Source organism: Convolutriloba macropyga, chromosome 1 (genome assembly GCF_964194025.1).
Source record: "Convolutriloba macropyga chromosome 1, txConMacr16.3, whole genome shotgun sequence".
NCBI classification, from domain to species: Eukaryota; Metazoa; Xenacoelomorpha; order Acoela; family Convolutidae; genus Convolutriloba; species Convolutriloba macropyga.
This window is the reverse complement of record NC_134468.1, coordinates 38,241,503-38,264,109: the sequence shown is the minus strand read 5'-3', so window position 1 is coordinate 38,264,109 and position 22,607 is coordinate 38,241,503. Positions and strand designations below refer to the sequence as shown.

The following is a 22,607-nucleotide window of genomic DNA, read 5'->3' as shown; positions in this document are numbered from 1 at the left end:
AACGGCTAAAACTCGTAAACCATACAAAGTTTCACCGCTCAGTTATCACTAATTTCTATCGACTGAGCTGTTAAAAGAAACTATTTAACAATTGAGGTCAAAGCGATGAAAGTGGTAAAAAAAACCATCTGATCACTTTTATCGAAAAACTACCAGAAACTCACCGATAACTTTGGTGGTACTTGCAAAGATAAAAGTCTCTGCTTTTCCTTTAAGCATGTAGTTTCATCTTTTTGACTTTGTTTCCCTACTCCGAACTTACAATTTGGATTAATCACTTTGGTAGAAGCGGGCCAACCGATTGGAAATTTTTGACTCTTGATAAAATTTTGAACAAAACAATTTATACACTTTGGAACTAAAAGCGTTGGAAACTTCGGAAAGTTTGGTTTTGATAATAACATTTTAAACAGTTTTGTTAGAGAAACATTTTCAATTATATTTGTATGTAAAAAACGTTCGAGCAATGTCTATTTATAGTAAAAAATGGTCGATTTATAGGAAGTTCCATCAATGAAAGGCTCTGGTTCAGATTGACGGGGTACGACTGTTGCCTGGTTACCATTATTCCCCTCCCAACAAATGTAATACGCTAAATAAAACAGTAGGTGTTGTCAAGATTAATTATTTCGACGTTTTTTAATGACTTCAGTTTACATTTCCAGCTCTCTTGTCCTATCTACAATCCAAAGCCAATTTTTTTTAAAAAAAAATGACCTAGTCGTTTTTTTAAATTTGATTATTGCTTGGATTGTAATAGAAATGTAATACGCTTAATAAAATTGTAGGTGTTGTCAAGATTAGTTATTTCGACATTTTTGATGACGTTAGTTTACATTTCCAGCCCCCTTGTCCTATCTACAATCCAAAGCTATTTTTTTTAAAAAAAAATGACCTGGTCATTTTTTTAAATTTGATTATTGCTTGGATTGTAATAGAAACGTAATCCGCTTAATAAAATAGTAGGTGTTGTCAAGATTAATTATTTCGACGTTTTTAATGACTTCAGTTTACATTTCCATCCCCCTGCCCTGTCTACAATCAAAAGCTAGTTTATTAAAACAACATAGTCTTTTTTGAATTTGATTTTTGCTTGGATTGTAATCCTGAGCCATTTTATAGTCTCTTTAATCAATCACGAAAAACGTGTGTTCGCCTAACTACGCTAAATTTTTAGAGAAATCAAAAACATTTAATCAGCCAAAACTAAAACTCTCGGAATTGAAAAATTTCAAGTCTATATAGCAGAGTTAATCAATGAATCAGTAGGGAAAAATGAGCGGGAAAAAATTCTTGAGGCAGTTCAACTTGGTTGAAGTTTTTCCGATTTATTTTTTGAAGACTTTCCGTACGAAACATCAATTTAAAATTCCAAACTATTAGTGATGAAGTCTATTTGTTTCTAATGTGACTCAGTAGCTCATAAATTGAATTCAACTGGAAAAAAATTTATTTCAAACATTTTTTTTATTTTTCTCAAATGGTATTGGTAAGATGCAAGATTTTTTTTTAAAAAAGGAAACTATGAAAAATATTTAGCTTAAAAACATTTCTTTCTTTGTCCTGTCACTGAGTAGTTTTCTGAAAAATCCCACCAAATTTTAATGTGTTTCCAAACAAATCTATTTAACCTATTTAATTTCTGCAATTTTAGCTAAAGATTTTTCCGATTCAGACAAACGTGGTTTCCTAACTTTTTTAATTTTATCCTTATTTTATTGCTGCTTTGTAGCCTCACTAAAGACAGAATCCACTAGTTTTTATAAGAACAAACGAATCTTTTTGACCCAAGCAAGACAAAACGAGGAAATAAAAAACTAGTTTGTTTTTACCGGATGACGCTCTATTTACAAAAAATATAGCAAAAACTTGGAAGATGCGTTTTTAGAAAACTGTATTACAAAAAATATCTTTTTAAAAAATTGTTTGCTGTCAAAGAAAACGTTCATGATGATATCTAAAAAAATGATGCTTCCTATTCGGTAAAAGAAAGACTTTTTTAAAACACAACTATTTTTATAGTTGTTTTTTTTTGCAAAACGTGATATAAAAAGGAAATTTCTGCCAAGTTTTGGTACGGAGAACTTCATTTTCAATGAAGTTTTTTCAGTATTGCCTGCATTTATTGTTCTTGTTTTATAGTTTCAGCAAACGTTTTCAGAAAAGAAAGCTCCAATTCGTTTGTGTACAAGACCTAAGCAAATTTAATCAACGTGTTTGATTGATTATCAATTGTTTATATAGCTTCCAAGCTGCTTGAGTAAAAAGAGAGTTTTTTTGGACTTCACAGTTCAAAGATTTTGTGTTGCCTCTCCACTTTAAATTTGTAGAAACATATTCCATCGTCTTTCTTTTGCAATTAGGCTGGGCATAAATTTTAATTTTTGCGAGTACATTTTGCAATGCTTAAATCCCATTTGCTTCAGAACTGTTGCAGTGGACTCCTTACTATTTTTTTTCGTTTGTTGGAGTTGTTTCAGTCGATTACTTTGTCTAACAAATAAAAAATAGGTGTTGTCAAAATTAAATTTTGTGACGTTTTTCACCTAGTTCAATTGTTACACCTAGGTAACAAAGGTAAACGCTTATAAACTTTTCCTTCTGTGTTCTGTCGCTGAATAGTTTTAAGACAAATCCATTCTGGATTCCATTGTGTTTCTGAAAGGAATGAAAATAAATATATTTAATATCTGCAGTTTTTAGTTCAGGTTTTCTGACTTAGACACAACGTGGTTTCACAACTTTTTTATTTTTATATTTCCGGCTGTTTTTTTAGTTTTGCCGTTAGCTTCACGAAAAAAAAAGTTCTGCTGGTTTCATAAGAACTAACAAGTCTTTTTGATTGTTTTCAATCTTTGCAGTTGATGAATAATGTTTTTTATAACATTGATTTCATGAATCATAAGTGAAGGCCTCAAATTTTCCTGCAATTGATGTTTTTTTTATTCTGTCAGCATACCTTATCAGAAAAAATTAGCTCAAAATGGATTTGTCGCGTTTAGAAATTAAGCAAATCTAGTTGACTTGATTGATAATTTATCAATTGTTTTTACAGCTTCGAAGTCGCTTGAGTGAGAAAACAGTTTTTTTTTTACTTTACGCTATAAAGTTTTTTTCCTGTCTTTCTACTTCAAATAATTGATAACAATTTTGATCGGTTTTTTGTTGCAAAAAATTTCACACATTTATTGTTTTTGGCAACTACTTTTTTAGTATGCTTAAACCGCATTTGCTTCTGAACTGCTGCTGTAAATTGGTTACTTTTTCTCCTTTTAATGGAGTTTTTCACTTGGTCGTTAGTGTAACTAATAAAATCGAATAGGTATTTTTCAATATTAAATAGCTTGACGTTTTAAATGAGTTTTATATATATTCATGTGTTAGGATTGTTTCGAAGCCAAAAAATAGGGAAAAGAATTGTTTTTTAAAACTTTTTCTTTTCCGATGCTTTAGCTGTTTTTGGAGCCCGTGCCCTGTCGACAATCAAAAGAATTTTTTTCGAAAAAGAGTTTATAGTTATTTAAATACATTTGATTTCTGGTTGGATTGCAATTCTGTAATTGTGGACATCTACTTTAGTCGCTTAATTAGATTAGATTTGCCAGAAAACTCAGTGAACACACTTTGCTCCTGCACAACTAAACCTCTCGACATTCCTCAAGGTCAATCCAACATAACAGAGTCAATTAAAAAATCAGGAGGGAAAATGGTCAGGCCTCGAGGGAGTTCAACTTAGTCGAAGAGTTTTCAATTGAGTTTTAAAAACGCGCGCTAAAAATATGTACGCAATAAAATTACTTTTTATTGTGCACATATCTACATTTTTGGGCATTTCTTGTCGCCCTCCTAAGTTTTTTTCGCTCGCCTTGTACAAATTGGCTCGCTAAGTACAATATGTATGAACCCTCTCGCATTTGCAAAATTTTGACGCAATCTCACGTGTTTACAAAAAGAGCCTAAAATTTTACCCTATGAATCTTTGAATAAGTTAGAACATGATTAAATGCTAGTCCGCCTTCGTCTCCTGTCAGGATACTTAGTTCTTGGGGCGACTAAGATTTGTGTTCTAACATATACTTAACAAGGATTCTCGTTAATGTGCGTTTGCACATGATGTTCCGACCCGCGCTCATCTACACTTTTGACTTAACTGTCTTTTGACTTACATTTTTGCAAAGAGATAATCAAAAATAGATGATTGAGTTTTAAAAAATCGTTGCACAACCAAACTATTAATTGAATTAAATAATTTTATGCCTCATTACCACAAGATCTGCCATTAAAAAGACCACGAGAAAAAAAACAACAACAAAAAAGAAAAGCAAAATGAAAATTTCACGGTAAAATTCAATATCTTAATTTAAAAGCACCTAGTAACAACGTCAAATTACAATCGGATAAAACCTTATTTTACATAAACTTACTCTTTTCTTACTATACAGAAGATGCAAAGTTTCATTAATGAGACTAGGTAACAAGTCGACAAAAAAATAGAGAGGCGAAATTCAAAAATCAATCAACATTTTTTAAACCAAATAATTTCTAAAGTCTTAATGATGCTTGGCTTTTAACAAAATATTTCTTGATAAGTTTATTAATCATTCACTATGAAAACAATAGGACTTGTCTTTGGTTAGACTAAGCCGTAGGTACAAACTAAGGATTCAGAAAATCTCAAAAAAGTGTTAAACAATTTGCGAAAAAAACATATTAGTGGAGCCATTAAAATCCTTAGCTATTATCTGAATATTATATATTTTTATTTCAATTTAAACTAATTCAGCTACAAATTTTACCGATTGAATAATTAAATTCATTTGGGCCACATTTGAAAATCGTTAGGATCTGTTATTACGCGATTGTGCTAAAGATAAGTAAAAAAACAAAAACAAACCACTTACATAACTTTGTATAAAAACTCATATTGTCCAGCAAACACAACATCAGTAACGTCACAAAATCAGAAAAAGATTTCATTTTCTACAAAAAATAGAACTGGATTGGATATCTCAGTGATGAGAGTAAGTTACAAATTGACGAATGAAAACAACAAAAAACCTGAAAAACTGAAAAATCCTGAAAAATCTTAAAAACGTATAATATTATAAACTTTAAGACTATTCACAATAAAATAACTGCGTTCAGTAACATCCTTCAATTAATCCTCAACTACAAGCTTTTGGGACCGGTCAGCATTTTACAACTACTTAAGGAATAAAAAAGAAGCAAAAACAGCAAATTCAAAAAAAAGTTGAGCTAGAAAAGTGTTGGAGCCAAAAAAAATTGAACTTTTCTGTAAGAATATGTCTGATTTCAAATAGCTCTTGAAGAACAATAACGTTTTTCCTTTCACAATTTGACTCCAATAAATCAACAAATATGAACAAATAGATTAACACCACGAATATTTTGAGAAAGCCCATAGTATCAACGCCATTAAATTCAATAGCTTTCAACAGAAGCTAATAAATACGCTAACTTACACCTCAATAAGAAAACAAGGATGTTTTTTAGCTCATAAATAAGACATTACAATTACATTAAGTCATTGACCATGAAAATGTCAACAAAAATAGGCAAAATCTAAAAATTAAGTAGAAAAGTGGGAGAAGAAAGTGCCGAAGCCATTTCTCTGATAATTTTATGTAGGATTCATTGAAAGATATCTCAGAACTTATGCAACTATCAATATTAGGTTAATGTGATAAAATTCGAAAAGAAACCAAAATTCAGAAAATGTCATCCAAAAAATTTATAAAAACTCGTGCATCGAAGTCATAACACCAACAGTTAGATGATAAAACTACTAACTAGATAAATTTTTGTTAAATTAGAAACAAAAGAGTTCCACTAATTACCTATACTGACTAACAGTTCCCGAAAATAAGTTAAAAATTGGTTAATTTTCGAAAAAAAATTTCCGAAAAATTAGTTTTTTAAGTCTTAACAGCCATTAATATTAATAGTTTTCAACGGAAATCAATAAATATGCACAATTGGTGCGCATGCCTCAATTAGAGGACAAAAATTTTTGTCAGGCATAGGTAATCAGTAAGACATCACAATAAGTCTCATGACTATGGAATCAACAACAATTACAGGCGAAAACGAATGCATAAAACATATGCTTTTCTCTGAATTTCTTTATCTATAATCCACTAAAAGTTGTCTGAAAGTCAATGGGCGAAATCAATATCAGGATAAAGTGAACAGATTTCAAGAGGAACCAATATTTAGAAACTATCCCAAAATTTAAAAAGTATTTGAAATCTTTTTGCCTTGAAGTCATATAACAAATAGATAGAAAAAAACCGCTAATCGGATTATTTAGTTTGCCGTAGAAAAAGAGGTGTGTCCTGTCATTGCCAAGAGGGACGTACAATTCATGAAAATAAGTTTATGCTTGGTTAATGTTAAAAAAAATTTCGAAAAATTATATTAGCTGTCCACTGAAAGCTCTAGATAGGTTCACTTTATGGTCAATACGAAACCTAATGCACTCTTAGTCAACAGGACTATGCCAAAGGACTCCAAAATTTAAAAAAAAACTTCAAAAGGAAACGAAAATTACGTTTAAAACTATGAAACCTCAGAGTCGAAGCCAAATTGGCTTCATTTGAATGTAAATCGATCTTGCTATTAACAAAATTTAGATATGAAAAAAGACCTAGGTCTCTAGGTGACCCAAAAAAACAAAAAAAATATATGAAAAGCATTCTGAAAAAGAGCTCTCAAATAGAATCGCGAATTTTGTTTTGATAGTAAACTTCCTAATGAGACCAGAACTAGTCTTTTTTATCGCTTTTCGTCTATTAGGAACTCAAAATTGTTTCATTTTGTGGCGTGAAATTTCATTTTGAATTAATAATTTAAAAAAATACCTTTATTTGAAGAAATATTGCACTAAAAATGAACAAAATCATGCCAAATATCGCGTGATCACACAAAACTTCAATCCTCGATAACTCTTCGAATAAGACGAAATTAAAAAAAAATCTTTTTAGTTTTGAATTCTACGCTGGACGAGCGTTTTAATGATACCACTCACATTTCTCTACGATGAAAATATCGATCGGCCAAAATTGTGTGAACAAAAAAACACCCCGATTTGAGTATATAGTTCCACCCCCCACAAGTGGGGTCGGAACAATAAAGTGCTTAGAGTTCTTATTTTTGTTCAGTTTAGGGGGCCGACCATAAGTTCAATTTTGCCGATCAATTCATACCAGAAAGAGTACCATTTACTCGCTCCGGTTCTAAAAACTCTTTTGATTGGTTTTTAAATTTTCCAAGCATTGCAAGATCGGAAAACTTTTTTTGTGGTAATCTTTATTGAATTGATAATATATACAATGATCATTTGATACGTTGACCGACGGTCTTTTTATAACCAAATATGTCCAACTTATAGTCTTTCCATAGGTCGACCTGCGTTCTTCTCACACCTAATACCCTCAATCCATAATCTTTTCATGCAAAAATATTTTTCTGCTAAATAAATTATTGAAATCTTCCGATTCGTGGGTGGCTGAATTGAACTTTTCTCTCGTTTTGAGTCAAAAGTTTGTCAACGCAGGTCAGGTAATTATTTGTCGACCAATACTCAACGCCGTCAATTTGTGGCCGACCCATGGTCAACTCTGATCATTTGATTGGAGCCAATGTATTTTTATAGTCAATATCGGTCAATACGGTCTCTTCGTCAGCCTTCTCAACTAGGGTGGTTTGTAGCAGAATGCGTTAACCAATCAAAGAAACACCCAAAACATTATAACCAAATATTTTTCGAAACCGTACAAGTAATATGATGATGTAAACTGATAACTACTTTCGAGATCAAGTATTTACTCTCCATATCACTTTTCCAACTGTTTCTCCTTTCTATGCATTATTTTTTTTCCAAAATTAGTCCACTCGGCGCTTAATTATATCAAGCAGTGATCTTCTCTGTCTGTTCTGATTATAAATTATATCTCTCAAGATCGAAAGTGTTCATGCGGCTGCACCAATTGTTCATATCGCGACATTGACATAGGTGAACGCGATTCACTTTTCACATGTAAATAGGTCTAGCATATGGTGCTGCAGTTCTGAATTGACCCCATTTTTCCTCTCTCAAGTTTCCCCCACAACCACTCTCCGTTTACCAATCTAGGCCCATAAATTTTTCCTCAATCCCATAAAATTATCGGCAATAATTTCAGCTTGAATGCATTTTAGATCCAACTGAATAAAACTGAGCAAAACTATGCTTTGCTTTTTGACATTTACTTCAACCACCATACAAACAAACCTAACTTTGAATCAACAAATTCACGCACAAAATTTCACGCTTTGCTTCAATCTCACCATTCTTTTATAGACACCAAATTCAAAAGATTTATTGTGAAAAGCTTTCAGCCACGCTCTATATGTGTACTTTATATAAATTGAGAATTCTGGCTTTGACAGGCAAAAGTGAAGTTTGAACAATCCAGCGAATTGAATGAAAATTTGAGCGAAATAACTGAAGCGACGCAAAAACCTATACTTTCATTCACGTGTGTTTCACTTGCGCAAAATATCACAATAGCCCCATGTGTACTTGAAGAACAAAAGCAAACATCTATCGGCGGCCAATTGGGCCATTTTTAACTTACAAGAAATCTGATTGTTTTAAATATCTGTTCACTTCCTGTAATTTAAATACCAATTTATTAAACTACTAGATACGATATCATGTATTTTATCATATGGGTAATGATAGCTAAAAGTGATACTTTAAAGACCTAAGGCGTTGAAATTTATGACTTTGATTGTAGTTACAAATATATCTAAATCAAATCGGTAGATATATTGGTGAAATTTCCATAAATGGATGGTTATCTTAAATGGAGAACCACTTTTACCAACAAATATTGAGGGATTTCAAATACGACCTGCTTTGTGACACCGTTTCAAAATAGAACCGTTGACCTTGTTGTAAAAGAGACTCAATCTTCATTTATTTAGTCTTGTATTATCTCAGTTCATACATATACACAATTGAACTTAAGTAAACGGCTATTGAGTAACCGTTTAATACTGATTTGAAAAGCGTGTTTAAAAGACACAGTAATACACCATTTAAGCACCATAATACACTAAGCACAATACTTTACTTCAGCAACCGGCTATCCACTGTTACTAATTTTTACTCGTCTATCAGCTTTTTTATCCAAATTTGGAGCAAAATTAAATGAAATTTAATGGCATCGGTTTACTTTTCCACACTATCTGTAACATCGGCAATTATTAAAAAGCGTCTATTTGTCTGTACATAGAACCATGTACAAAATGTACACCATGTAATATAAAATATTTCACATGGTATTTGGCGAGTATGTTTGCGTTCACACAAAAGCAGTTGGAAAATATTCTTGTAATGAATTGTAACACAAACATACCAAGGAAAAGTAGTCAAAGAGAAATTTCTTTTGGCTCCTATTCAAACATAGCTCCGGAATATTTTTGAAATGTTTGCTGTTATTTGGATGGATTTTAATTCTTAATTTAACTCAGACTGCTCTGCATTAATATTCTCTTTAATAAACGGATCCTGCCCATATCACCGCAGGATTAGACTTCATAAATCATTGTTTCTTTGCTATTTTGATATTAAATATTAAATGTCCTCCTTTCTTATTTATAATATGCTTCCCCAAAGTTTTGATTGGCAGACACAGATTTGAATTATTCAGTCAAGGACAGAAGTTTCTGCAGAATGGGCAAAAGTTCAAAAAGTGAGTACTGCTTTACAACCCTTGCAATGGAGAAACAATAGTTGCAAGATTCTTTCCTTGAAATTAAGACTTTTATAATAAGAAGTTATGAAAAATGACACATTAAAAAAGTCAGTCTCGGCTACAATAAACAACGATGAGAATCGGTTATGTGCGACTGTACAAAATGTTTCGACCCTTTTTTCATTTTTTTTTCTCAATGTTATCCTCAGTTAAGAATTTGAAAATAATCAAATGCAGATCTTTTCAACAACTCCTCTCACTTGGTAATTAGAAGAGAATTCACCCTTCTGTGCTCTAATCTACCACAATATTACTTGGCCTACTGTTTAGATAGCCAAGTATCAGTTTAAGCCCAATTGCGGACCGTTTTTCACGGCCATGCCTCTCATGCGCTTCGGGATGTCATCCGGTGATTGCTTGTTGGTTATAGCAGTGAAGCTGCGACGCGCGCGAAGTGCGCCCACCGACCCGCGAGTCAGAAATTCTTTTCGCTTTGTATTCAAGTTCGACTAACCTCCATAACATGGCTTATTTTATTCTATTCAGTTTAACATAGAATGTGGACGTTATTTAAATGTGGAAATAACAAACGTGGAAAGTTATTTAACGTCTCTGATTGGTTAATAAATTGATCGCTTAAAAATAGCCTCCTTTTTGCAAAAAGGGGAATTGTTGAAAAAAATCAAATACTGCTGAATGTAGCGCTAACTAAAGAAAAAATTGCTAGCTTCCTGAATGATTGCGGTGGCCAATTTTCGAAAAAAAACCGAGAGTTGCAAAAAAATTGCCATTTCAAAACTATTTTTGAAAACAGTTAGTTAACAAAAGCTATGAACTTCACTTTTGAAAAACAACGGGATCTTGTCAAAAGAATTTAACAGCATTTGAGTCAAAGTACAAGAAAAAAATCACCTTTCAAACCGACTTTACAAACGTCATAATAATTTTTGCATACTCATTCTAATTTTAACCAACATTCAACAAACAATTAAAGAGGTTATTAGATTTTGGACATGATAATTTTTGAGCCCGACCATTCATTCTGCTTTAAATTTAAAAAACAATTGGTATCATTATATTTTCTATTTAGTCTTGAAACAATTGGACAAACGCAAAAGGACTGAATTGAAAAACCAAATGAAAAAAGAATATTTACTGAATTCTGTTCGCAATTGTTGCAAACAAACATTACTAGCAGATACGCAAAGACGTTTAGGACCAATTTTTTAAACAGTTGTTAAAACAAGGTAACTGATTTTTGAGAAATCATGTTATCCTTGATTAGCCGTTTTTAGATTTCGGAAGTACTTTTAATTAGCTTTTTCAAGATTTAGTTTTGAAGTTCAAAAGTAAGACGTCAAAAAATATAATATTTTAAAATTTTCTGTTTGTTAAGTTATCAAAGAGTCACCACAGTTGTTTTTATCTCCGTATAAAAAGTTGGTCACCGTCATTACCATACAAAACGATAGCAACAAAAAAAACGTTTTCACTCGACATGGTGCATTCCTAATAATTAGTACGATTTTTGGAAAGCGTATAAAAAAATTTTGGAAAGCGTTACGCCCTCAACAATTCCATTTAACTCTCGCTGCAGTAACTAAATTGTATCTTCTTCAATATCAGCAAACAAAAATTTAACAGCGACTTTCAAGATTTTTATTCTGCTAGAAAATTTACCAAACTAAAAATTGCATAGGATATGCTTATCATAGCTGGATAAGAAATCCTTCCTCATTGTATACTCTTCTAGAGAAATGAAGCTTTCATGAAGAACAACCGATTCAAAGCACTTGGTGTAATGAATAAAAGACTATGTTCGGAGGACAATACGCTGGTTCAAATCCCATAATCGTTCACAAACTAAGGGTCCAGATCGTCGAAACTGAGATTAATAGCTAAAATTGGACAAGACTGTTGGGTACTATAAAATCATCGAGTTTGAGAACAAAGCTGCAAAGCGAAGATATGGTCTTTTTGTGCGCCAATCTGTAAAAATCTCTTTAAAAAAATCTTTTGAAAAGGATCGGCTTGTTCCGTGATTACAGACAATTGCTGGAAAAACTGAATTTTTTGTCGAAGAAGAACTTTCTCCCAGTGTATCTCTGCAAAATTGACGATTTTTTTCCGACCGTTTTTGACCTTATAACGGTTTCAATAACTTTTTTAATAAGAGCTGTTTTTATACGACAAGAATTTACATTAGATAAATCAGAAATGGATACCATGACTATGCTATTAAACCACCCCACAAATTGGATGGGTAAGAAATGGTCTGGTGTTAAGACCCTGACATCCACTTCCTGGAGAACTGGCACAAAGATAATTTGTTTTTGCGTACCCGTAATGGAAAAGAATTTTGCCAGATTTTGGCTGTTTTCAGTTTTAATATAGACTGATATCTTCATGAGAAGCACTGCTTTTTTAGTGGCTATATAAACCATTTCCTAATTGTGATTTTGACCCTGTGCTACTGATACCGTTGTACCCGAAATTCATCGGGTTGAAGTGAACGTAAATTAAGGATTAAATGAGATCTACTCCTGACACAAAAAATTTCTCAGAGAACAGGCTTTAACACGACGCCGGTGGAAGTTGGCTGCGTATCAAATTGGTGATGGACTGATTTTTGCTGAGGCTACTAAAATTATTCTGTTCCTAATTGAAAACTGGATTCCGAAGAAATAGGGTTCCTGCCTCAAGTGAATACAAACTGTTGCATGATGTTTGAATCTTTCGAAATCTGACATCACAAACCATTGTAAAACAAGAAAGCGATGAAATCTGTTTATTTAACTCTCACTATAGTAAATATTTGTAGCTTCTTCAATATCAATAACCAAAACCTTTCTTAACAGCGAAATTCAAACATTTTCTTGTTTTTGTTAGTCAGCTGACCAACCTAAAATAAAAACTGCATAAGATAAGCTTTTCATATTGTGATAAGGAATTCTACCTCAACGTAAATATTTCTAGAGAAACGAAGCTTTGATGAACAGAAAAGCGAACGGCTTTTGAAAACAGCCCATATTTGATTGCTTAAAAGCACTTGGTGTAATGGATAGCAGAATATGAGTACAAGACAGAGATGCTGGTTTGAAACCAGTACTGTTTCACAAACTAAGGGTCCAGAGCGTCGGAACTGAGGTTAACAGCTAAATTTGGACAAAACTGTTAGGTACTACAAAATCGAAGTTGGGCACAATTTAAGAACAACCCAGCTGCAAAACGAATCAATGATCTTTTTTTGCCAATTTGTAAAAGTTTCTAAGAAAATTTTTTTTGAAAATAATGAGCTTGTTCCCTGAGTACAGACCATTTCTTAAAAAAATTAAATTATTTGTCGAAGTAAACGTCCTTCCAAATTATCTTTCTCGATGTTAAATTGTCGGTTACTTTTTAAAAACAATTTTGACCTTATAACGGTTTTAATAATTTTGGCTGGGAGTTGTTTTTCGAAGACAAGAACCTACATTAGATATATCGAAAAAGGATATCATGGCAATGCTATTAAACAATCCCACGAACTGGATAGGTAAAAATGATCTAGTGTCAAGATCCTGACACGCATTTTCTGAAGAGTTGGCACAAAGGTTATAATTTGTTTTTGCGTACACGCAAGAGAAAAGCTTTATCCAAGAATTTGGCTGTTTTCAACTTCAATTGAGACTGTTATATCATGAGAAGCATTGCCTATTTTTAGTTATTATAGAAACATTTTTGTACTTGTGATTTTGACGCAGTGATACCGTTGCACCCAATGTCGATTAGACTGAAATTAACGCAAGGCAATGATTAAATGGTAGCTGTTCCTGACACAAAAAATTTCTCAGAGAGCAGGATTTACACGACACTGGTGTAATTTGGTTTTGTATTAAATTGGTAATGTACTGATTTTTGCTGAGGCTACCGAAACTTTCTTGTTCACATTTGGAAAATGGAATTTGAAGAAATAGGGTTCCTACCTCAAGTGAATACATAATGTTGCAAGATGTTTGAATCTTTCAAATTCTGACATCTCAAACCAATAAAAAACAAGAAATTGATGAAATCTGTTTATTTAACTCTCACTGCAGTAACTAGTTTGTATCTTCTTCAATATCGACAACCAAAATCTCACTTAACAGCGAGTTTGAATCATTTTCGTGCTTTTGTTATTAATTTGACCAACCTGAAATAAAAACTGCATAAGATACGTTTTTCATTGTTTCATGAGGAATTCTACCTAAACGTATAATTTTTTAGAAAAATGAAGCTTTAATGATCGGGAAACAGATCGGTTTATAAAAAGAGCTAAAATTCTAAAATCATTTGGTGTTATGGATGGCAGACTATGATTGCAAGACAGAGATGGTGGTTTGAAACCAATGTTGGTCCACAAACTAAGGGTCCAGAGCGTCAAAACTGAGGTTAACAGCTAAATTTGAACAAGACTGTTAAGTACTATAAAGTCGAAGTTGAGCTCAATTTATGAACAACCCAGCTGCAAAGCGATGCAATGATCTTTTTGTTCGCCAATTTGTAAAACTCTCTAAAAAAGTTTTTGAAATGGATGAGCTTGTTCCCTGAGTACAGACAACTGCTTGAAAAAATGAGTTATTCGTCGAAGTAGAACTTTCCTGCAAATTATATTTCTCAATGACAAATTGATGGTTATTTTTTTAAAACAATTTTGACCTTAAAACGGTATCAAAAGTTTTTGGTTCGGAGCTGTTTATCGAAGAAAAGCAACTACAATAGATAAATCAAAAAGAGATATCATGTTCTGGAGAGTTGGCACAAAGAATACAATTTTGTTTTTGCGTACACGTAAGAGAAAAACCTTATGCCAGGATTTGACTGTTTTCTGCTTTAATTGAGACTACTATATCATGAGAAGCATTGCTTATTTTTAGTAACTATTTAACATTTTTTACTTGTGATTTTGACGCAGTGATACCGTTGTACCAAACGTTGATCGAATTGAAGTTAACGTAAAGCAACGATTAAATGAACGTTACTCCTGACAGAAACACTTTCTCAGAGAACAGGATTTAACTCGACACCGGTGTAATTTTGGTTACTGAAAATTTCTTGTTCCTAATTGAAAACTGAATTTTAAACAAATAGGGTTCCTGCCTAAATTGAATACCAAATTATTGCAGTATTTTTGAATATTTTGAATTCTGACATCACAAACCAATGTAAATCAAGAGAGTGATTGAATCTGTTTATTTAACTCTCACTGCAGTAACTAATTTGTATCTTCTTCAATAGCATCAACCGAAATCTTACTTAAGAGCAGGTTTCAAACATTTTCTGGTATTTGTTTGTAAATTGACTGAATAATATAAACTTTTCATAGTTTGATAAGGAATTCTAACTTAACTTAAACTTTTCTAGAGAAATGAAGCTTTGATGAACAGGAAAGAGAACGGTTTATGAAAACAGCCCAAATTTGAATGCTGAGAAGCACTCGATGTAACGGATAGCAGACTATGACTGCATGACAAAAATGCTGGTTTGAATTCAATATTGATCCAAAAGCTAAGAATCGAGATCCTGGTATCTGATTTTAACAGCTAAAAATGGACAAGATAGTTCGAAAGTTTGAAATCAAAGATGTGCAGAAATAAACGAGGAACCCAGATGCAAAAAAGAATGAAATCAATGAAATGATCTTTTTTTTGTTCGCCAAGTTATAAAATGATCTTACAAATAGAACCTTTTGAGATGGGAAAGCTATTTCCCTGATAACGGACAATCAGTTGAAAAAATTTTGTATCAAAGATGATCAAATTTAGCCAAGTTAATGCAACACTGTCTTATCAACAAAGTTGGATTAATCGTACTCAAAAATTTGCGCGTATCTGTGGCAAAAAATGGTTCAACGAAAAACCAAGACTCGATTATTTCGAAAACGAAGGATATGAAATTGTTCACTTCTTCAGTGATTAGAAGGGGCTGTGTTATATGGCAGCTAATGGTTAGAGTTGTGCAAGTTTGTCCTACAAAGAAAAATGACTTAGCTATGGTAAAACAATTTGGGACTTGTACATATTATTCGGTGTAAATGTCAGCAAATTTTAGTCACTGAAACTTTGCCGCGAGAAATGGAGCATATGAGGACGAGAAAGTTAATAAATTCGACAAATAAAAAGATGAGAAACCTTTTGATCTTTTAATAGTTGCGAAGCGATAGCGGTTTTTATTGGGGACATCGTGTTTTTTACAATTCAAAGAATTTGAATTATTGGGGAGCTGTGTTTTTTAAAGATGTTTTGATAGATGTTTCAATGACTTTGATTTTTCAAAACGGGACAAACAGGTAAAGCCCAGAGGGAACAAACTTTTATTTATTTTTCTCAATGAACATTTAATGTTATTTTTTAAAACATATTTGACCTGACAATGGTTTTAACAATTTTTGATTAAAAGCTGTTTTTCGAAGACACTAGAATTTACACTAGATGAGTCAGAAAACGATATCATGACTCTGCTATTAAACCATCCCACAAACTGGATAGGTAGAAAATGATCTGGTGTTAAGATCCTGACACCCACATCCTCGAGAATGATTGAATAATTGTACTAAAAAATTTGCGCATATCTAGCGCAAAAAATTAATAAACGGAAAACCAATACTCAATTTTTTCGAAAACAAAGCATTTGAATTTGTTCATTTCTTCAGCAATTAGAAGGGGCTGTGTTTTATGGCAGCTAAAAGTTAAAGTTTAGCAAGTTTGTCGTACAAAAAAAACAATTTTGGTATGTTAAAACAAATTGGGACTTGTACATATTATTCGTTGTCAATGTCAGCAACTCTTAGTCACTGACACTTTTCGGCGAGAAGTGGAGCATATGAAAACAAGAAAGTTAATAAATTAGACAAATAAAAAGATGAGGAAACCTATTGATTTTTAAAATAGCCGCGAAGCGATAGAAGCTATTTTTTGAGGATATCGTGTTTTTATCAATTCAAAAAATTTCAATTGTATTGGGGAGCTGGGTTGTTTAAAGATGTTTTTTCAAAACGGCACAAACAGGTAAAACCCAGAAGGGACAAAATTTTATTAGAAGCCCAAAGTGGAGTCTGTAGTCCTTTAACTGCTTAAGATGTTAAGCTGCTGGGATGGTCTTAATTTAATGTTAAAAGATCATTTTTAGGAGTTTTTGGTATTAAAATGGTGCAATTTTCATCAGGTTTTTTTTAGTGTTGGGTCAAAGTTGGTCAAAGTGTTGGGTCAAATTTAATGAAGGTCTTTTGCGAGACAAAAGTAATTGTTTTGACCTTTTAATCCACTATATGTTTTGGCACTACAAACACAAACACGCAAAATGATACTAATTTTTGCAATTTTTTTCAGATTTTTCAGTCTCAGAGGCCAGAAAATCTCCTTTAAGATTTGATAATATATTAGTGCATAGTTTCTATTAACAATAGAATGGTTTTCAACATTTTATTGTTCCCAATTTCAGCATTTTGTTCGGATCAAAATCTTCAATGTTCTTTAATTTTCTTAAAAATTTTGGCAATTTTTGATATTTGTTCATTCTGAAATGCCAGAAAACCTTTTGCACGCTCTGATTAAGCTTCATTTTATTCAAATTTTTTTGATATAATTAGCAATTTTTTAAGTTTTTTGAAAAAGTTTGTCTTTAATTTAGTTTTTCTTGCATCAGAAGCCAAATAACCTCCTCCAGTGTTTGATAGTATGCTATTACACAGTTGCTAGGGGCATGGAATTGTTTCATCATTTTAGTAGAACGAACTTCTTTTTTTTTGAAATTTGAATTTGTTTTCTATAGTTTGTTGCCTATTGATCTTTGAACCAATGAAATTTTTAAGGCTGGAAATTGGTTTACTAGAAAGCCTATACAGACATAGAAATGATTCTTAAGATATGAATATCTCAATTTTCAGTAAAATTACATTGAATTTTGCAATTCATTTCAATTTTTGGAAATTTTTCGGCCATTTTCTGAGTTAATATCCGATCTTCAATGGCCAATGACTTTTTTCAGGTCTTGCAGATATAATCCTTTACTGATTTCAGAGACAAAGTGGTTTTGAAAATATGTTTGAGATTGGTTTATTTAAAAGCATCAACTTTTGTCTTCAGTGTAAAAGCTTCAAGAGTTTTAGCAATGAGTATATTTTCGTTTTGTTTGCTTGTTTGTTTGTTTGGTTGTTTGTTTGTTTGTTTGCTTTTAACTTTTTTGAGATGATTTTGTTTGTGTTTTGGCTGGCATTGTTCAGCTCATCTGCTGGGAAAGTAGAGTTTTTCGAAGTTTTACATTCAATTCTTTGGATTCTATCTCAGGACTTGTCCTGCTATGTTTTTTTTTAATTTGTCGTCTCCATCGATGATTCTGGCGACTTGATTTATTGGAATTGCAATTTCATTAATTTCTACGGCTTTGCAGTTGAAACATGTGTGCGTGACGTCATTTATTCTGCTCTTAGGTCAATTGCGTGACTTACCTCACTCAAAAAAGTGACTTCTTAACTCGATTAATGAACTTTAAATTTTTTGAAAATTTACTAGTTAAAGGTCAATAGTGTGCATGTAAGTAGTGCCAAACGTATATGCCCTAATTCTTTAGTATTAGAGTCTTGAGTTTTTGATTTTGAATATTAAATTTGAAAAAGCTCCATTAGGGTCTTTTCATTATAGAGCGTATGTGTCTCATAAAATTGACAGACCGAATCTAACCAAAAAGTCTAGTGGTCTATTAAAGGCCTGGTGGTCAATCTGTCTATATCATTTCTTTAGTTGTTTCAATTCATGGAATGCCACAAGCGTCTATCGTGGCTATTTTCCAGGAATCTGTCGGCTATGTTTGATAATTTCCGTTCTGTAAATGGTTTGAGTCAGCACTCATCTTTAGAAAGCCGCTCCAAACAAAATGAAGCAATACTGTAAAAGCTAAAAGACTCTTTTTTTGTCCGCTGAATTTGCCACAGCAGCAGATCATTTAGGCATTGAAATCCCACAGTGAGAAATCCGATAATGAATTTTATCAAGATGAGTGGCAAAACTATAATACGTAGCAACCAAATTTCATCTTGTGGAACTCTCACTTTAAGGTGCAGTAATCAAAAAGGGATTGTTTGAAATTTGTCACGTTTATCGCGAATGCACCTTAGAATTACAAGTTGTTTTGCTTTGTCGTTTATCACTTGGACTCGCTGCGCGCTTCTACTAACTTACTATCATTGCCAATTGCAAAGAGTTTGAAGGTAGGGAGACTAGAATTAACAACTGAAATCTGGAGAGAGATACAGAAAATTTGATTACGAAAGAATGAGATATTAACAATTAAATTCATTCCAGAGGGATGTAAGTTAACATTAAATTGAGAAATTAAGATATTAAAATTTACTCCAGTCAAGACGTCAGCTTGCTCTTCACCAACTAATTTCGCCTGAATTCTGAGTATGTGCCATATAACCTGAGAAACGAGAATTTTTTACGAATCAAAAAAGTAAAGAATTCAACAAATACAAAAAAAACTTCCGAAGTAATTTTTATTTATACAATTTCTGTATTGGGAAAGCAACTAAAGTGAGTAAGTGGAAACAACAAACGGATTGTAATTGAGTTTAATCTACGAATTTAACTCAACACTGGACAATAAATTTAACAGTAAACACACTTTAATTTATAAATTAAACGCATGACAAAAGAAGCAGCGCAAATGCAGTATTGATCTAAAGGGACAAAAATAAAAAATAAATGTTGAAGTTTTTAGTTTGAGAATTAAATGAGATCGTTGTTTTCATCCCAAACAAACATTAAGACTTCATGTGCGTAGTCTTTGTACACATATTCTGATGGGCTTGTATTTGGCGCGATAATACTTTTGGTGTGAGGATTGGAGGCTCTTCAAGTTGTTTCTGATGTACGACAGAATACATGACTGTTCAATTCTCTCTTTGTTGAGTCTCTTTATCCAAATATTGTCCCCTGCCTGTTTCACTGACTTTGATTTCGTCAATCGTATTTACAAATCTTTGTTTACCCAAGCCAAAGAATTTCGGAGATTGCTTTGCTCTTCGCGGGATTGCCTTTGAAGAGAACGGCGAAGGCTGCACCGATTGATGGGACTTTTCTCTGATTTTTGCGCTTGCAGAGGAGGTGTGAGCCTCTTTATTCATACAGCTAAATTCGGTTTGGGGTGTATGGTCTTTAGTCTTCGGTTTTTTGTGGCTTTTGTGTTGTCATAGGCGAAAGCTTTGCAGTTAATTGAATAAACATCGCTTTTGTTGTCTTGATGTCATGTCTGTGTCTTCCTCCAATTTCGCCTCTGTTTTTTTCAAATCTTTGATGTAGGAGCTGATTTTTTTTTCTTATCTTTTCATAGGGTAGGGGAAGTTGTAGTTCAAATGTCCGAAAAGGCCTGTTTCTCTCAGCTTTAATCCTGAATTATACAATGTCAATAGTGCGACCCTTATTCCGGGCAGTCCGGGTTCTTTGTTCAGGTAACGTTTTGAAGATTTTTTCTACAATAGATCCCGGAGCGAGAAGTTCGTTTATTTCCCTTTAGATGGCACTTTGATCTTTTGCGAGTTTTTTCGGGTTAATCTGATGTCAAGTGGGGCTCCGGTAGGTGGCAGTGGATTTGTTATTTTTGAGGGAATATTACCCAGGTTGAGGTCCCAGAGCGAAAGTCCATATGTCCAGACCATCCCAGACAAAACATGTCTATGTCCAGACCGCCCCAGACGGAAAGCACCTATGTCCAGACTTTCGTGCGTTCAAAAATATTTGTGCGTTCTTCGTGCGTTCAAAACTCCCTATGTCCAGATTTTCGTGCGTTAAAAATTTTATATGACCAGACTTAAGTGCGTTCCAAATTAAAATTAGTGCACCCATTTGTGGGTTCATGTCCGAACTATCGTGCGTCCAAAAACACCCAGGTCCAGACTTTTGTGCGTTCAAAAATGAGTATGTCCGGAATTTCGTGCGTTCTTGTTCAGACAACGTTTTTATAAAGTATTCTTTTCAAGTATAGATATATTAGGGTGTTGGTTGTGATGAAGTGTCCTAGCAGTTGTTACATTTTACTTAATAAAAGATGCTCGATGAAAGTATTGGCTGAAGGGGTTGCCAGCGACCCAGTTATCAAAGCATGATTTGATTTGTTTTGCAACTTCAGCAAGGGTTTATATTTCAGCAAGGTGTGAAATTGTCTAAAACAATGCAAAATGTTGAATGCAAATTTTCCTGCCTTCGATGTTTTGTAACTTTTGAACTCAAGTGAGTTGGGGTTTTTTTGTTAGAATACTTTTACTTGACTGCGCGCTCTAGTACGAGTGTTTAGTCAAACATGGATTTATCAGTTTTTGATATTCTTGTTTCCATTGAAAAATTTTTTTGCGCTCCAGATCCGTAATGTTCAGACTTTCGTTCGTTCAAAATTGCCTATGTCCATACTTTTGTGCGTTCAAAGTTACTTATGTCCAGACTATCTTGCGTTCAAAATTGCTTATGTCCAGACTATCGTGCGTTAAAAGTTACCTATTTCCAGACTATCGTGCGTTCAAAGTAGCCCATGTCAAGACTATCGTGCGTTCATTCGTGTTTCCAGACCGTGTAATTTTGAACGCACGACACCCCTTTGTGCGTTCATTTCGGTCTGGACATATCGATTTTTGGTTTGGGACCTCAGCCTGGGTAAGTCGAGATACGGAATTGTGATTTTGTTTGTTAAATCCCCGTCAACCTACATTTTTTTGGGTATTTTTCCCTGCTTCTTCGATAAATAGATCGCTTATAGCCAGAAGAAGGTTCACACTCAAGTAAACTAATTAACGTCAATTTCACTGAATTAATTATCAGAAGGCAAAAATCTTTCTGGAATATCGAGCAATTGGAATAATTGTTAATTTGAGCTTTTTATTTTTCAATGTAAACTGGCGGCGAACTTTTCTTGCTATGTTGGAAATAAGAACTGCATCTAGCTGAAAAGTTCTGTTTTTGAAACAAATCCTTTTAATTCAGTTGGTTTTCTTCTGGTATGTCACTTGTAATTGATCGACATTCGAGTGAAGCTAAACTGCTTTAAATTTCGGTTAAACCTTTCAAAAAATTGAAAATTTAAAATTGAGGCAAATAACGTAGGAAAACTAACGTAGGGTAGAATTTGTAAATGTTTTTATAAGCTGAACTATCCCTTCCAAATTCATGCTTATAAAATACTGCATTATCCAGGCACAGTTTAACTATCTATAGATGGTCCAATAATGATTCCCTTGTCAGTCCCTCTATTTATGGCGGCCCCTTTTTTGTTGTGCAGAAAGTTTTTGATATTTAGGAATTCACAGACTAATTTAAGTGTCAAATTAAAACTCTCTGCGTCAAGAATTTCACAACAAAGAAAGATTTTAAGATTTTGCGGATTGGAATATTGTGAACAAATTTCGGCATTGTTATATGTCAATATGGCCCGAATTTTGGTCAAACTTACATAAATTAGTGTTATTTGAGACAGTTTTTTAGGACACATTTGGGACCGAACATTACGTTAGCTTCCTAAAGCAGTCTAGAATTATTCATTTGCATCACAAACTGCAAAAAGGCAAAATTTTATGTCAATTGAACCTGAATTTTGATCCATTTTTAAAATAATTAATTCTCATTCTGTTTATTTCAGATAGCTAACGACTTTTGAACATTATGTTGAAACAACAATTATGATTTTCCCAACGCTATTACAATCTACAGTTCAAAAATATTAACTTCATACTTTTTGAAAAAAAAACTTGGGACACATTTTTAGCAAATTCGATGATCAAATTTATGCTGTTGCTTTACCAACTTCAAAGTGTTCTTTAATTTTTTAACATTGAAAAGAGGG

The 22,607-nt window shown here is 33.0% G+C and overlaps 1 protein-coding gene across 2 annotated transcripts in view; it reads left to right on the top strand.

Annotated features, from left to right (window-relative positions):
• The window catches only part of LOC142338510 (oxysterol-binding protein-related protein 1-like), an 83,275-nt gene that overhangs the window by 34,803 nt on the left and 25,865 nt on the right, over positions 1-22,607 (top strand). Inside the window, exon 1 of one of the 2 annotated variants that reach the window (XM_075388345.1) lies at positions 8,982-9,761. The exons of the other annotated variant lie outside the window; for it this stretch is intronic. Within the exon in view, the coding sequence (XP_075244460.1) occupies positions 9,743-9,761 (19 nt within the window). The 5' untranslated portion in view covers positions 8,982-9,742. Of the gene's footprint in view, positions 1-8,981; positions 9,762-22,607 lie in introns of those variants that run through there. 2 annotated transcript variants of the gene reach the window in all.